Source organism: Plectropomus leopardus, chromosome 10 (assembly GCF_008729295.1).
Source record: "Plectropomus leopardus isolate mb chromosome 10, YSFRI_Pleo_2.0, whole genome shotgun sequence".
Taxonomy (NCBI): Eukaryota; Metazoa; Chordata; class Actinopteri; order Perciformes; family Serranidae; genus Plectropomus; species Plectropomus leopardus.
In genome coordinates this window covers 20,299,584-20,316,008 of record NC_056472.1, presented here as the reverse complement: position 1 = coordinate 20,316,008, position 16,425 = coordinate 20,299,584, and the positions used below count along the sequence as shown (strand labels likewise).

The following is a 16,425-nucleotide window of genomic DNA, read 5'->3' as shown; positions in this document are numbered from 1 at the left end:
CCCAGTGTAGGTTACATTTGAATCTCAGATTTTAGGAAAGAGCACAGACACCCCCCCTCAGTAGAGGAATGTGAAAATATTTCTCTGAAAACAAACTTTGAACAGATACAAGTCCATATAGTTAAAGTCAGACATTTTAGGAGAAATAAACATAAGACCAAAAAAAAACCATTTAGTTGAGAGGATCTTTAAGTGGTACAAACTGTGCACAGTCATGCCATTTGTCTTGATTTTCTTGCTTTCCTGTCTTGTGTCTCGGGGCTCTAATGAATGCTTACTCATTGAGCACAGTTAAAATCAATGAATCATCAACGTAAACTACAGGCTGACTGGATTTTCTTCTCTCCTTTCTGGCTACTTTTTAGGAGGATTTCATCCGCTTCGGGGAATGTGTTGATAATGGCCATGGATCGGATGAGTCACTGTTGTATTAGAGCTCGCTTTGCAGCTGGGGCACTTTACCTGGTGTGACTGAGCGGACCACCACAGGTTTCTCACTGCCTGCCACAAATCCAAAGCCAAGCACTGGGTCTCGTCTCATTTCCACCTTCCGGGGTGCTGGTGGCACAAACTTGTCCCCGTCCAGACGAACCTCCTCCAGGGAGCTGCTCTGGGATACGTGGCTGTGAGCAGGAAAAAAAAGGTTATTTCCTGTTTTAGTCATCACTGCTGCTTGTTTTTGTTACATTGTAAAGCACTGATGTACACAGCATCGTAAAGCTAGTGTATCAGGGGAAACAGAAATGTAAAATTTTTCATCTTCATGAATTTTAATATCACAAGAATATGACAACAGCATTGCTAAAGTTTCCTGTTTTGAAAATGTGTTCAGATATATGAATGAAAGATTTTATTTTGAATACTGGCAAAAGTAATGGAAGGAAAGGAAAGGAAGGAAAATCAATGTGATTTGAATTTTGAGTATTCATGAGCTTGAATGTGCAATGATTTCGACTGCAGCTGAAACAATAATCATTTAATCAATTAACAGAAATGTAAACAACAGCTACAACAGCCTTGTAAACGTTTGGCAAGTTTGTTTACAACACCTCCATGACAATGCACAGAACTGACTGTAAACCATCAAAACGCCACGTGTCACAGGCTACAGAAGAAACCCCAAATGAGACACATATTCCAAAAGCATTGCAAACATGTCAAAAGAATGCTCCTAAAACCCAATAAATACTGGTTAAGTCCACATCTCTTAATCAGAAAAAATGCTTAATTCATAAAAAGGACTAATTCAGAATATCCAAACAGAATACGCTGTTTACATGATGCACATCGTGTTCAGAAAAAATGTTTTATTTGGAATAATAGTGAAATATAAGGGCACCTTTTAACATGTTCAGTGTTTTTAAAAGTGATTTTTTTTTTTTAAGTCCAAGCTTTTTTGGTTAGAACTTCTTCACGGTGATGATTTATTGTTTGTCTCTATTTGATATATTGTAAATTGGTTTTTGATTGTTCGTCGGACAAAACAAGACATTTAAAACTTCACCCTATGCCCCTGGGCCTAGTGTTGGGTATATGTGACAATTTTCTGACATTTTATAGACCAAATTATATGTTGATCAACTGAGGGAAAAAAAAATTGCAAATTCGTTGATAGAGGAAAATGATCACTAGTTTCAGCTCTAATCAAAAACTTGCATGCTGAAATAGCACAACCACTAATGAGAATCACATTCAAGGGAAAATTTCTGAAGACAAGATGCAAGATATTGTCTTGAAATACAGAACTAGTGCAGTGCTGTAAAAATAGATCATGTGGGCGATGGTAATCAAGCTCCAATGTTTTTATTCTCACATTGCAGATATCCACTGTGTGCTTTAGCAAGGAGCAGTTACAGCTCTTTGTAGTACTCACACTGTTACCTGTTATAGAATACGCTTCTGCCTTGTCTCACTACAGGTATGATGTGGACTGCGTGCAGGTGAAACCTCCCGACTGCCTGAGTTTGAGAGTTGCTATCTTGATGACTGTGAGAATCCTGCCATCAATCACTGGCTGAAAACCAACCCTGTCCGGTTTGTACCTTATTTGACGATTTTCCTCAGCTACCCTGATCAATGCATTTTTCTTCATCCTTGTAACACAGTTTTATCCCTTTATGCACTCAAAAGACAATGTATGTAGCATTCACATATTCTGTGATTAGAGTTTTTTACAGCATTTCTCCACTTTCTCTGGCTGCAAAGGCAGCAGCAGCAGCAGCTCCGTATGGTGCCAACAATGTTGGTTAATTAAAGCCGTGGGCAGACAGTGTGTAATTCACAGTTACTCTTGACACATGTACTATTCACCACTAAATACTGACAATTAATCTTTCATGGCACAAAGACACAGAAAGATCTGTCAATTGCAATCCCGATACTACGAAAAAGAAAAACATGTTCAACAAGATGTTCAAAGCAAAGCGATTGTCAACTGAGATTTTCAAGGAGGATTCAACGATTCTCTCCCGGAGCTACAAACCATAAAAAAAAAATTTGGTCTGGCGTTAGGATGTAAAATGCAGCTGCTAAACAGATAATGAAAGACAGCAGGAAGTGAGAGAATGCTTACATCAGTCTCATCAATTTCTTTTTGTGGTAATATCAGTCCTGAACCTGAGGTGAACCCTTTTTCGTGGTGCTCTTTTCAGGGAACTAAGACATGAAATAAAAGAGATGTTTTATGTATAAACCAGAAGCTTAGCCCTTTAGTAACCTTAATCCAGAAGAATATTAGACAAAGTAAAATATATATTACAACCAGTCTGTAAACATTGACTTTACCAGCCAGTTCTAGTTAAACATGGCCTTTACTGTTTGAAGTGGGGTTAGAAGGGTCTAAAAAACGTAGCTACAGTGGGGAACAGACCACCTAAATCTTAATCAACGTATGTCAAACAATATAAACCTAAGCCAATGTTTTCTATTCAAGTTGAACAAGATCTTAATCTACTGAGGGTAAAACAATAACATTTTCCATCTCCCATCAGCTTAACATACAAATATTCTGATGGCTGATGTTCTCTTTAATTTGGAGAGCTGTTGCTATAACACGTTCTTGAAGATTTCTCAGAATTAAGACGTTTCACACACAAGTCAGACTTCCTGTTTCCTGTTACAAGGACCATGTTTTTATCCCTCCTCCCACACCCTTGTTTTGCTGTATATGCTTTTGTCATGCAAAAGGTAGACAAAACTACTTGAATTTATATTAGCATTGTGTCTTAAAGGAGCTTTAAATGGCTTTTTAAGCATATCTATTACCCCTTTCCCTCCAAAATTAGCGCATGCACGCATGCATGGTTTTTTAAGCACGGGTAAACCACTTTTGTGTGTGTTTTGTTTGTTTTGTTGGTGTGTCCATGAGATGTCACAGACAGGCAGGAGAACAAGTAAACAGTAGACAGCAGCAGGAACAGAGGTCTTTGAAAACTTTGGAGATGGCTTAGCTTGCTGATAACAGTGTTAAATATTGTAATGGTGCTGATGTAACGCTGCTCACAGCGTTAACCTGGGGGAAGGACCAGAGGGCAGGCGATACACTTTCAGTTAGCTAGCCAGTGGGACACAGTCACAGGGACTCGCATGCAAGTGCAGCACAAATCAGATTTTTTTTTCTCATGTGGCATCATTCTGATTTTTTCATAGTGTAGCCACCAAATTTTGATTTTTTCCAATTAGATGTGGGCAACTTTTACATATGATCTTAAATCTTATACAAATCGGATCACTCGCCATGCGACCCCACTGAGAGCGGTCATAATACAAATCCTGTGTTTTTCTGCGCCATACTTCACTGTACAGGAGCATATCTGTCATCATATAGTGTTGGCATAGTCCGATGAAACTACAGAAAGGCTGTCTTAGGTGTACTCCTGCTGAGAGCTGCCCATTATTCCAACAGCCCATATTTCCGAATCCCCAACAGTCCGAAAAATGTCCCATCTCTAAAACTATAGCACATGGCCAATAAGTACGGTGAAGGTATGACACGCCACTCTGCCTCTGATTGGCTAGCATTGACTTGTTCCTTCACCTTTTCACCTTCATTCTCTACATATGAGCAGCAAATCATTCAGGAGTTGAATGTTTCACTGTCATTCAATTTTTGCCCCAAAATACTCTTTAAAATGTGACATTTTTTCATTGTTGTCCTAATGCGCGTGCATGTGAAGTTTTTGTTTGCTAATGAAAACAGAGATCCGTTCACAGTGACATCATTCAGTGCAACTTTAAACAGGAATGTGGACAGTCGGAAGAAAAATCAGATCTAGGGAAAATATCGGGCTTGAGCATGAAGCCCTGGAGTGAGAACACAGCCTATATCCTAGCAAGTAATTGTTTGATGCTATGTTAATGCTCTGAATGTCGAATATAGCTTATTTTAAAAGAAACAAAATCATCTTCATGGAAAAGTGTCTCTGTTTTAACAGTAGGAATTGTGTCTTAGTGTTATCAAAGAATCCAGTAGATATTGTGCATAATCTGACCAATCTTGTTTTGAACAATACGATTACAGAGCGGCATCATGTAAGTATGGACAAAACAGAGTAGAAAATATAAGGCAAATGAAAGAAAGGCATATAAGTAACTTGGAGTGACAAAGAGTTAAATTTCAACATTCCATTTAAAAATTGATTGATTAATTGGCCAAATGAACAGAAGCCTCTAGTTTCACAGTGGCGCTGTACAGCAGGCTGGCGTTGGTATGTGCAGAGCCTGCAGTAACAAAACTAAAAAGATGGAGCTAATTGAAAATAATGAGCTGAGTAGGTCGTCCCCGGGTCACTGAAAGAGAAACACTCATTCAGTCATCTTAAAAACAAGAAAATGTGTTTGTGTCAAATAAGTTTAAAATAGTTAATTTTCCACTGGCAACTTATTTAGCAAATTCCCATGGGTTAAAAATAACAATTAACCCTGAAATGTGTTATTAAATTCTTCCGACATGAAAGCAACAGGGGATGTGTTCTATTTAACAGAACTGTATAAAACTTTGAGGGTGGAAACTGGCAATAACATGTACAGACTTAGTAGATAAATTTAAAAACTAAGCCTTAGCACTAGTTTTCTAACTTTTTTATTTCAATATTACTGTTTTTGACTTTACAATTGGATCGGTACAATAAAGGGAAACCAGAGAATTTCCAGGTTATAACGGAGAATAGGCAAATGTTAAGAAAACACCCAGCGTGGTAATGTGCCAGCTAGGGATGCATGATTTATCGGCCGTCAAAGGCGGCAGCAAACTAACTATCGTCAAGTCAGCTGACCCACCTTATTTTTCCCTAATAATGCCACATAAAAAAACAAGTGTGTTAAAATTGGCAGGGTGGAGCTAGTTAACATGAGTTGTTAGCAGCCAAAGGCAAAAACTAACTGCTGATGGAAATTGCACTAAGTTACATTACGATGCGTCCAAGCTCTACTCAGTATAAATGAGTACTGAGGGGATGTAAATTATTACATTATCATTATGCATTAAATGTAACTTTCATTTATTTAGTCATTTATTTATTGAAAAGGATCCCCGTTAGTTATTGCCAATGACACCAGCTGATCTACCTGGGGTCCAAAATCCAGTACATCATATTTATATCAGTAATCTTGTAAAATGTAGAAACTTGTAAAAAATGTGTTGATGTTTTCACTGCAGTATAAGATAATAATAATGATAATAATAATAATGTTTATTTGTATAGCACTTATCAAAACCAACGTTACAAAGTGCTTTATACATAAAATCCCAATAAAACACACAAAAAGAAAAATTAAACAAACTAAGAGTAACACTACTAAGAGTACACTAAGAATGAAAACAGACCTAAAAAATGTAAAGAGATATTATAGTAATGCCTTTCTATAAAATATTTTTAAATAAAGTTATTTAAAAGAAAATACTTTAATAGATATTAATCAGGGAAATATGATATATTAGAGTTAATAGACTTTTGAAGCAGTTATTTAAAAATTGTTTTTATGTGAAAGAAGGTTATATTAAACATTGGTTCATTAATGTGTATGATTGAATTTGTTATTTCTTTATACACTGTCACAAAAGTGGGAATAAGTAACAACAAAAATAAAATAAACAACAACAATAAAAACACCGGAATTGGCCAAATAGCTATTTTTAATATGGGTATCGCCATTGGCCGTTACTACCAGTTGAAGAAAGAGGCCAAAGTATCAAATGCATTATTAATTTGTGTATTTAATAACCCTTTTTACAAACTGCTTTTTAATTGTATCATTTAAGTGCAACAGGCAATTCAATCAGCCAAAGTGTTTTCTTAATCTGATTAAAATAAAACATTCAAGTACATAATTGTTTCCATGGCTCACTCAAGCCTCTATACAATAGAGACAGCAGCACTTATCTTACCTTGTTTCTTTAAAAATAATACAATTGATTGTAATGTCTCTTAAAACAACACACTTTGTCCTCATCCTTCTCATCCTTGTGTTTACTGAAGTATTTTGACATTCATTAATTGACAACTCATAACAACAATGATTGCACAATGATCTCTTGTCACTTTACATCTCTGAAAGTCCTTCTGTGATACATTTACTTTGGATTTATGTGTCAGTTTCATCTCTTTAAAATGACAAACTCAACAGATTGTGCACAAATCTAAACCATATGGACCTGTGCATTCAGGAAGAGTACTGTCTCCTCCCCTGCACGGCCACCTGCTAAACATGGCTGGATTCCCATTGTGCAGACAGCCATGCATCTAATGGTCTCTAATCATACTCATTAGCTGTAGCTCCACACCGCTCTATACAGCAGTCAGAAGTCGCACAGTGAAGCTATACAGTTAACAAGATGAACAGAAACAAGTTGAATAGAACTGCTGGCCTGACTTTCATTTTACAAAGACTATTTTCACTCATTTTTTTCTTGAAGCATATTTTGGACAAAGTGGAGTAAGCTCATTACCAAAAGCAATATCCTGTTACTCTTGTTCCGAAAGGCTGCTTTGACACTGCTCACAACTTGTTGGTGCTGAGGTTGTTATATTTGTTCAACCTTTTTTTAAATTCTGCATTCACAGCCAGTTTATATGGCCTTTTTTTTTGCTGTGTCACTCTTCCTCTAAGGGGACTGGCTGCTGTGAATTTTCTAAAATGAAAATGCAGCTTTTTTGTGGTTTAATGAAGTCAGTTTAAGTACTGATGGAACTACAGTTCATTTCACTTTGACATGTTTTTACACTGTGAAACAAAACTGCCATCCTGCCATCTCATGCTCAGAAGTCTCTATTGAATCAATATTTATCTACTCTGTTGAAGATAGTCACGGAAGTTTCTAAACTACACTACATATATGTTAAATACTGTGTCCCACAGTGTAAATATTAAATAGCTACTGCTTTATTCATGTGCTCCTGTCACGCCGACTAGACATGTGTTCCACTGAGAAATACAACAATTTAGTATCAGCCCCCCCTGGAGCCTTGACAAACTCGGATGGCCACGGACAGTCACCGAAACGGACATTTGATTATTCATGAGTCTCCCTCAAATTTAGAAAAGCTAAAGCTGGAGCCAAAACAGCCTCCATGATCTGCCTCATCCAGACACACTCTGCATCCAGCACTTTCAGCGCTCCTTAGTTCTTATATAACTCCTCTGACATCACGCTTCTCATGCTATAACCCATGTGTGACAAGTGCTCACCTCCTATTCCATAAACCATGCAAATACGCAGATGTTTTTTTGTACAAAGATGCATCTACCCTGCACGTTGTTGCATTAAAATGTCAAATGAGAAGAAGTGATCTCATGAGCAAATAAAAGGAGCAAACACTGAGCAAAAGCAGTCACAATCTAGTATGCACAGGGGTTCATGAATGCAGCAGTATTTTTAGATCTAGTATGAATGCATGTTACACATCTCTGCTAACAAAAAGCCTAGCCGAATCAAGAGAAACAAGCAAATACTCACTTGTTATATTAGAACATGTGCACACAAACATAGAAAGAGAGCAGAATGTCTTTTTACTTGCCTGCACAGATATCCACAAGTGCCAATTACCAGGGATCAATTACACTGATGACACTACAGCTCAGCATCCTCTGGGGAACGTGCAGCCCTCTCAGATCAAAACAAGTCCCTGCACAGGTGAATTTCTTTCTTGGCGGCAGCGCACACACACGCACACTCTCAAAAGCCCTCTTCTGCATTTGGGAGACTGCATGAGGAGTGTTGTGGGTGTGTGAGAGTGTGAGAGAGAGTGAGAGTAGGCAGGGGCAGAGTGTGCGCAGCAGTGGAGGGAACAGAGAATCAGTATTCTGAACGCACAGATGGAGACAGTGTGGAGGCAGTGACGTGGCTAGAATAATCACAGGTTGGCAAAGCGTCTGAAACATCTGGGACGGAGAGAGCTCCCCCTCTGTTTCTTTAAACACAGGGCACTTACTTGATGTAGCAGTCACGCCCCTCTCTATTGGTGCCCATGTCCCATCCATTGGGGGGTCCCTGCGAAGCACTCCAGGTCCCTGAAGGGGGCGGCCAGCCTGAGGATTTGGTCCTGTGGCTGCAGAGGAAGAAAGGGAGGAAAAATCAGGCATAGATCGTAAAACAGATAATCTAGCTCCATAAGAATTTCAAAATTGTTGAGATATTTAAATCATAATAGAAAGAAATGTGGCCTGATATGAAGCATTTCAGCCCGAGTGATGAGAGAATTGTCTGATTCCAGCGTGATAAACAATGTTCCACAGTTCACTCAGTGAATACAAATCAAATTAATTACGTAAGCTAGACACACAGGCGGAGTTGTCATGCCTCACTCTTGTGCTTTGAGAGGCATGAAATTGGTTTTATTTCTAGATGTCAGCACATTCCTTATAAAAAAAAAAGAGCCCAGGGGAATTTTCTGATAAAGTGGCTATTTGATTTCCTCATTGCCAGGATTTGACAAACTTTATCATCATTTACAAAACAATGTATTTCAGTCTATTGTGTGAAAGACTGTGTGTGACTAAATCTAAATTTCATCTGATTTTCTGATTTCACCAACAAAACACAATTCTGTGTTGCCTTGTCCCCGTGCTACAAGTTGGCGGATATTCAGAAGAACTGTAATTGGTTAAAATGTTTTCATGTGTCTTTTTGTCTGCAGCCCCCCCTCCTTGTCTTCCCTTTATCTCTGTCTTTGTGTCTGCACACTGGTGATGCTATGAAAGCGGTGGCAGTAAGTTATGTCACTTCAAAGGCTTGTCTGCCGTGTAACAGGGCTCTTCGCATTCATTATTCAAAGCTCCTCTTTCTTCCCCTCTAAATGTTTCCCCAGTTACTGTACCGATGATAATAAATTGTATGCGGGGCGCTTGTTATCTGCATGGGTGTGTGTGTGTGTGTTAGTTTGGGTGTGCCCTTGTCTGTCTGCATGGGTGCACGTGCCTGTTTCATGAGGTATGAATAAAATATCGCCAACTCATCAACACAATGTATAAGCTGAGGAAAAAGTTGCAAAATATTCCAAAGCCGTGCAAGAGTTAGGCACAAAATAAAGCAACCTGAGCTGAAGTGTATTCTGGGGTCACTTCAACTAATCAACAAAACACAACTAAGTGCAACTGGATGCATTAAATCATAACTAATTCATATAATAGCTGAAAATGGTGCTTTTCTTTTGTGCGTTTGGGCTCTAAACACAGGAAGCAATCTTTCTTTCCCAATACAGTGGTGTGTTTGGGGGATATTACTGTTTCCACATGGATATGGATTTATTTGACCCACAGTACATTAGCTGGGAGCAGGCCTCCATGGTGTATATTTAGAACACATTTCCTGCAGCTCAAATGATGTGTGCACACAACTGGATACTGTCTGACACTTTTGGAGCCATGTTCACCTCATTGACGAGTCCTACTTGCACCCTCCATTTCAGCCTCTGGGGTTGAAGCTAGCAGACATGTTAACACGAGCAGATGTGGCACATTTTAGTAAGAGATGTAATGTTTCAAAGGTCAAAGAATTGTATCATATGAATATCATTTTGTACAATTCTGCAGGATTACACCTTTGGCAGTGACATTTCTCCAAAGGTCTGCAACACAATAAGGCTTATTGTACTTACAGTTCCAGACGCTGTGCCTTCAAAACATGTTTCTGAGCTGAAAGATAGTTCCCCAAAATCCATTTTCTGTCTCTCAGCCACAATGTCTCTGTATTAACGGCACAGTCATAGATACTGTGATCTTTGATTTCTTTTGTCTGCAGGTGGGAGGTGCATTATGCTATTGAGTCGTAGCACTCCAGCTTTACAGAGAGGCTGAAAAGGTTCACCCACTGCTGGTCAGTGAAACTGATCTTCCTCAGCTAGCATTAATAAATTATGCCTGCACAGTCACATTGGACTAAGTAATCGAGCGCCAAGTGGGCAAGCCATGCTGCACAATTCATGAACAGTTACCCAAGAGTCAGAGGGAGGACAATTAGGACAAGAGGCTGGAGGCAAATGTAATTTCTCTCAGGACAAATCACACTAAAACAACATAGTCAGTTCTTTGTATATCTGTGTGGATTTACTATCCAGTAGCAACCAAAACATACTCTTTGACAGCCATTACCAACAGAAGGAAAAATGAGTCATAGTTTATAAAAATCAATAAAGGACACTACTACATGAAAGCCTGAGCCTTTGCTACCACAGCAACTAACATCAAGGTTGTACCATTTAAATCTGAAGACCACAGCACGATTTCATATAAAGACTTTATTGTGTACATCTACCTTTAGAGCTTTATTAAACCTTTGCAACCTGGAAAGGATCTGTTTTCTCGTGCCGCCTTTTATATGCATTTAATCGGATGTGCAAATTGGTTTAATATCTCTTGAAAACATGGCTACAAAGGCAATGAGTTTCTTGTCAAGTGATGCCCCACAAGTTGCAAGAAATCAGGAGAACAAGACAAGAAAATGATCTTAAAAATTAGTTTTAAAAGAAGTTAATAATAATAATGTCCAGAAACCTTTACTACTACTACTACTACTACTACTACTACTACTACTATATAATAATAATAATAATAATAATAATAATAATAATAATAATAATAATAATGATGATAATAACAATAATAATAATATTAATAATAGTTATTATTATTATTATTATTATTATTGATTTTATTTCATTTTATCTATACATTTATATAATTAATTAAATGTTTATTTTTATTTATTTACCTTTTAAAAAAAATTTTGGTTTTGGTGCTAAATTTTAGTGAATTGTGCATGTTTTTGAAAGAAATAAAGCTAATTTGCTCAGGTTTCATAGATTTAAGATAACCAGTGGCAAGACTCTGCCATCCAAATTTATCAGTAACTAAACTTTGAAAGATAATGAGTTTAATTCTACTGTCTGTGCGATGGGGACAAGATCACTTTTCAGTCCGTCATTAAAATTGCATGAACAATGTGATCCTTGCTTTATCACAGTAGTTCACTTTCCCTTTCATCTCTCTGAATACAAGCTGGTTGGAAAGAAGCATTCTGGTGTGTTATGCAGCCTGAAATCCTGCTAATGTAGGGAGTAACTATGCATTATAGACAAGCCGCAGCTAAGAAGAGCACATTCCAACACAGACACTCAAGTCAGTCTGAATAATTTACACGGACAGTCTCCATGAGGGCCAGCTATATGAAACCACACTCTCACATGCCTGCAATTAGGCATATTGAGAATTAAACAAGTGTAATTTTTCATGAGTGATTCAGAAAGTTATTTCCTCTGAGAGGAGTTTGCGTCAATGACTCCCATTTGCACGCAGGAGCAACATTTTTAGTGACATTTATGGGCTCATTGCCAGAGGACCAAACTCTGTATCTCCTTGCTGGTTCTTGCGACTTTCCCTGCATGCACTGGGGGAGAGACAGGGACAATATTTGCAAAAAATAAACTCTTGATATGATACTTACACATTTTGTTCAGCAAGGTAATTGCCACAAATGAACACCACTTAAAGGATTTATAAAGCCTTAACGCCTAAAGTACAAAACTTATTGCTTGGTTAAAATGAACTACACCACCTTTGCGAGGCTGTAAAGCCATGTTTGGAGTTATTTGGTGTGATGATGTTCTGTAGTCTTATTTAACCACTTGTTAGCAACTGCCTTTTTGAAGACACATTAAACCCTCAAAGTTTGCGAGTGGGGTATTTACTGATGGATTTTGTGTTGCAGAACAAAATGTGAGAACATCTTCAGCTTGTGTTAACCAGACCTTATTCAAGGTCTCTTACCAAAAACCCATTCAAAAAAACTATTGACACTCAAGTGCTAACAGATTTTTTAGATGCAGTCTCATTGGATCTAACAAGGTGTCTATAATATCAGACTTAGATTAAATGGCTTTAAAGATCTTTTCACGATGATGTGAACCAAATTTAAGACAAATGGCAGGTCATCTTTTTCATATTAAAGCATTGCAGCTAAATACTTGTACAGAAGATATTCAGTGGTCCCATGCAGAGGTAGATTTTATGTATGAGTATGGTTATGAGAGTGTCACACTTTGTCAGGTCATGTTTTTGTTTATTTCTTCATTTTGTCAGTTTCCTCTTTAGTTTTGTTTTGTTAATCTCTGTGTCTTATTTTTTCAGATCCCCAAGTCCTGTCACGTTTCCCTCCTGTGTGATTACCTGCCCTGCCTCTAATTTGTTTCACCTGTGTCTGATTGCCACACCTGTGTCTAGTTATCTCCCCCTCCCCTTGTTTATATAAGCTCTGTGTTTCCTTCCTCCTGTGCCAGTTCGTCTCTGTCCTGTGCAGCAAGTGTTCCAGCTGTACTTCCTTGTTAGCTTTCTTGTACCTGTCTGACTGGACTGTTTTTTGACCCTCCCTTAGCCTAGTCCTTTTTGGATTTGTTTGCCTTGCTGACTGATCACTCGTGTACCAGACCTGTTTTTTGTGAATAAAAACCTTGATTATCTGGACTTCCTCAGTGCATAACATGCACTGTAGGTCTATTCCCTGTGAGCCTAGCAGAGAGGGAGATAAGTTCATCTACATTTTGCCAACAGGCAAGTGCAAGTACAAAGTAAAAACAGCACTGGGTTCAGTGGTTAGTTTAAAGATTTAAAACATCAGAAATGAGGACTTTCACACAGAATCTGACTCATTTTGACAAATAGAAATTAAAAGATGTATAAATTAGATTAAATGTTTTGGGCAATTAACACCTTACCAGTTCAAATTAAAGATGTCTTTAAATGACTCCAGAAGGCCTACTATTTATAAAATAAAATTTAAGACATTTTAAGACTGAATAAGTCATGGAATTTCAATTTCCGTGCCATGAAAGGTCCTGGAGTTGGTAAAATCCTCAGATGTTTAGGAAGTCATGGGATTTTGTCGGTTGTATTGAAGTAATTGTTACAGTAATCAGATTTGGATAGCCTTCTGTTTATTGCAACACAGCAGCCAATTTACTTTCTGCCAATGTTACAAAGCTCTAATATGCACATGTTTTCTTTACTATCATGTACTTTTCTTCATTTTCCCCCTGCATTTAGTCTTTCCCTCCATGTATGCCAGCTAGCTGGAATTATGTTTACTTAGAGTTTGAATTTGATATGTCTGAATAACAGCGGGCAAGTGGGGCAAATGCCCATAAAGCTGTTTTTTTTTTTTTTTTTTTAATTAAGTGTATTGATTGTGCTCATAGTTTTAAGTAGGTTATTTGGAGTCAATAGGATCAAAACTTACAATTGGATATTGGAAAAGTTTGCTTTTTAATTTTTATACAATAATTAACATTTGGGATAAAGTATAGTTTTGTTCGTGTTAAACATTAACGCACATGGGCATTTTATTTTGGGTCCTTCAAAGCAAATGGAAAAGACGTGAAGTTTTGACTGTGAAGATGTATGGAACCCTGTTTTTAACGACCTACGGACACCCTATCCACTGTATTAACATTATTTTCTTATGTTTGAGCGACATTCAGCAAAGTTTCTGCTGCATGAATACGCACACAAACGCTCTAAATACAAATAATAAATCTAAATAAACAGTGATTAAAGCTTTGACCGATAAAACCCAACTGTCCTGCCCTACTAGATGGTCAAAAATCTTAAAATATTTATAAATGTCTCAAATCTCCTGCATGCTGTGGATCTGAAATCAGTGCTAATCTTTTGCCTGTCTACACTCTTACCAATTACTCAACGCACAAAATAAGACGTTTTTTTTCTCTGCTCATGTGACAGGGTGTGAAGTGTTTTAAGTATGATTTTGGATGGCGAGGAGGCCATGATGCTGCTTTCCCCGTGCTCTCTAGTTAAACAGAGACATTTATGCAGAGATAGACCGCTAATGTGATTCTGTTTGGATATGAAATCTGTGGAGAGACAACAGTTGAGATGACCATCTCCTGGGAGGAGGCTGGGGAGTGGAGCGGATCGGAGAAGTGGCTCAGACAGAAAGGAACCTCTCTGATTAAAGGCTTTATTCCTTTGCTCCCTTTTCAGACTGCCTCCATCCTGTTGAGGACACAAATGCACATTTACCCTCTGCTTGACTCCTCCAAACCACCACCTTGGCTCCAAAGATTTGGTCAGTATGGCAGTACAATATGCCAATCTGTTATTTACATATTGTGCACCATTATTTATACTTAAGTGATTTTAGAATATTGCTGACCATGTAGTTGCACAGAATTGCTCAATTTCTTGCTACTGTTCTCACCCATTCTGCGACTTTTACATCACATCAGAAAAATAAACGTTTTTGTTTTTTTTCCCCTGATATTCAAGAAGCCGTTTTTCACACCTAAATCAGACAGCCTGGCTGACTAGAATTAGTACTAACACTCAATCGAGAATAAGAGTGTCTTTTTTTCCCCATTACTCCAACTGAATATTGTATTTCTGTGTTTGTCTTTGGAAGCACTGATATTGTTGCCATGGGCAACGGCACTATCCTGAAGCAGCTCTCTGCCTCTATATAGAAAGGTTTTTTGGTTAGTTAATCTCCTCTGGGTGGAAATAAAACAGCATCTGGGAAACAGGCCACCCACCATGATCCTCCTGCTATTTTACAGCGAGTATGGGAACCTCACTGAATCTAGTTTACCTGTTAACCAGCAAAACACCATTAAAGTATTTCACTGCTGGAGAGATAGCCATTTAATAAAAATAGGATGTCTATGCAGTAGAAAAACATAATACTTTTGAAACTGTTACTACATGACCAGAGAAAACAGGGAAACAGGACACTTTTTGCTCAAAAGGGAAACAAACTAATGCACAGCATCCCCCACCAAACGAATAAACACTCCCGCTAGTGGGTGACGCAATGCGAACTTGTATGTGTGAAACAATGGCGGCCGGCCGTCAAGAAACAATCTCATATTGCAGTTAAGCGGCAAGCTGAAATATGTTCCTGAAAACATTTACAGTGACAAATAATATTTGAATCTTGGTTTATATTTGATCAGTGCTGCTTAATTTAACTGTTTTATCTCAGTTTTTCAGCCTCCGTCTTCACTGTGCAGGAAGCAGATCAGCGCCCACTTCCTGTTTACAAACTTTCACTATTACAGATAAATGCTAAAATGTGTTTCTAAAAACATTCTGGGCAAGAAATAGCCAGTGCAGTGACATAATCTTGATTTATATTCAGTCAGTTTTACCGTTTAATCAGATTTCAGTCCGAGGTTGAGAGAAACAGGGAGGGGCAAGTCTGTCTCTTGATGCACTTCTATACTCTTTGTGTCTGCGGAGGTGGCATGGGTGGTGGGCAATGAGAAAATGCAGAAGTACAACCTGTAGACCATAGTTTGTTTCCACATCCTACCCATATTGATTTGATACAAATCTGGTTGAAAGTCAGCCAGGTATCCTCTTAAAGAGCCACTACTCAAAATCTGGATATGAAGTCTGCTGCAACATGTACACATGCAAAAATGAATGTGCATGATTGCACACATTTCTCATTACACCACACCAATCTCCTAAACGTCTTGACGCTGAATTAATAGGTTTATTTAAAAAATAACAGACACAAAACTAGAGAAAGACATTTTCATTATAGTTCCATTATTACTGCATTTTCCTCGGGCCTCCTCGGCTCCTCAGTGCCCTATGTAGAACATCAACCAAATATAGTGATGAACTTACCCTGTGGGCACTCAACTAGACTTGGATTCTTCCTCACCTCATTGTGCTACTCGCTGCTTTTATGCTAAAAGCTCTAAAGGACAGAGCAAAATAAATGGTTGCCTGAGACCTCGTCCACCAGCCAGCTGGCTCCCATTTCTGACCCTGAGCCATTTCTGATCTACTCTTCCCCGAGAGCTTCTGATGCGAACAGCTAAGAATGACAGATCTTTTGGTCTTTGTGTACTCTGATGAACATTTAGGCTAATCAATTTGTGTCCAGACCAGTGATTTCCTGTGCAAAAA

General features: G+C 38.2%; 1 protein-coding gene and 1 long non-coding RNA gene across 2 annotated transcripts in view; one reads left to right on the top strand and one right to left on the bottom strand.

Moving 5' to 3' along the window:
* frmpd4 (FERM and PDZ domain containing 4) overlaps positions 1-16,425 on the bottom strand; it is a 35,327-nt gene that overhangs the window by 16,630 nt on the left and 2,272 nt on the right. Inside the window, exons 2-3 of the mRNA XM_042495193.1 lie at positions 8,430-8,546; positions 463-623 (exon numbers count right to left, since the gene is read on the bottom strand). Coding sequence (XP_042351127.1) covers positions 463-623; positions 8,430-8,546 — 278 coding nt within the window. The remainder of the gene's footprint in view (positions 1-462; positions 624-8,429; positions 8,547-16,425) is intronic.
* Positions 574-14,703, top strand: LOC121949498. The gene is made up of 3 exons (XR_006106241.1): positions 574-643; positions 1,919-2,034; positions 14,491-14,703. It is a non-coding gene; the product is annotated as an uncharacterized LOC121949498 (long non-coding RNA).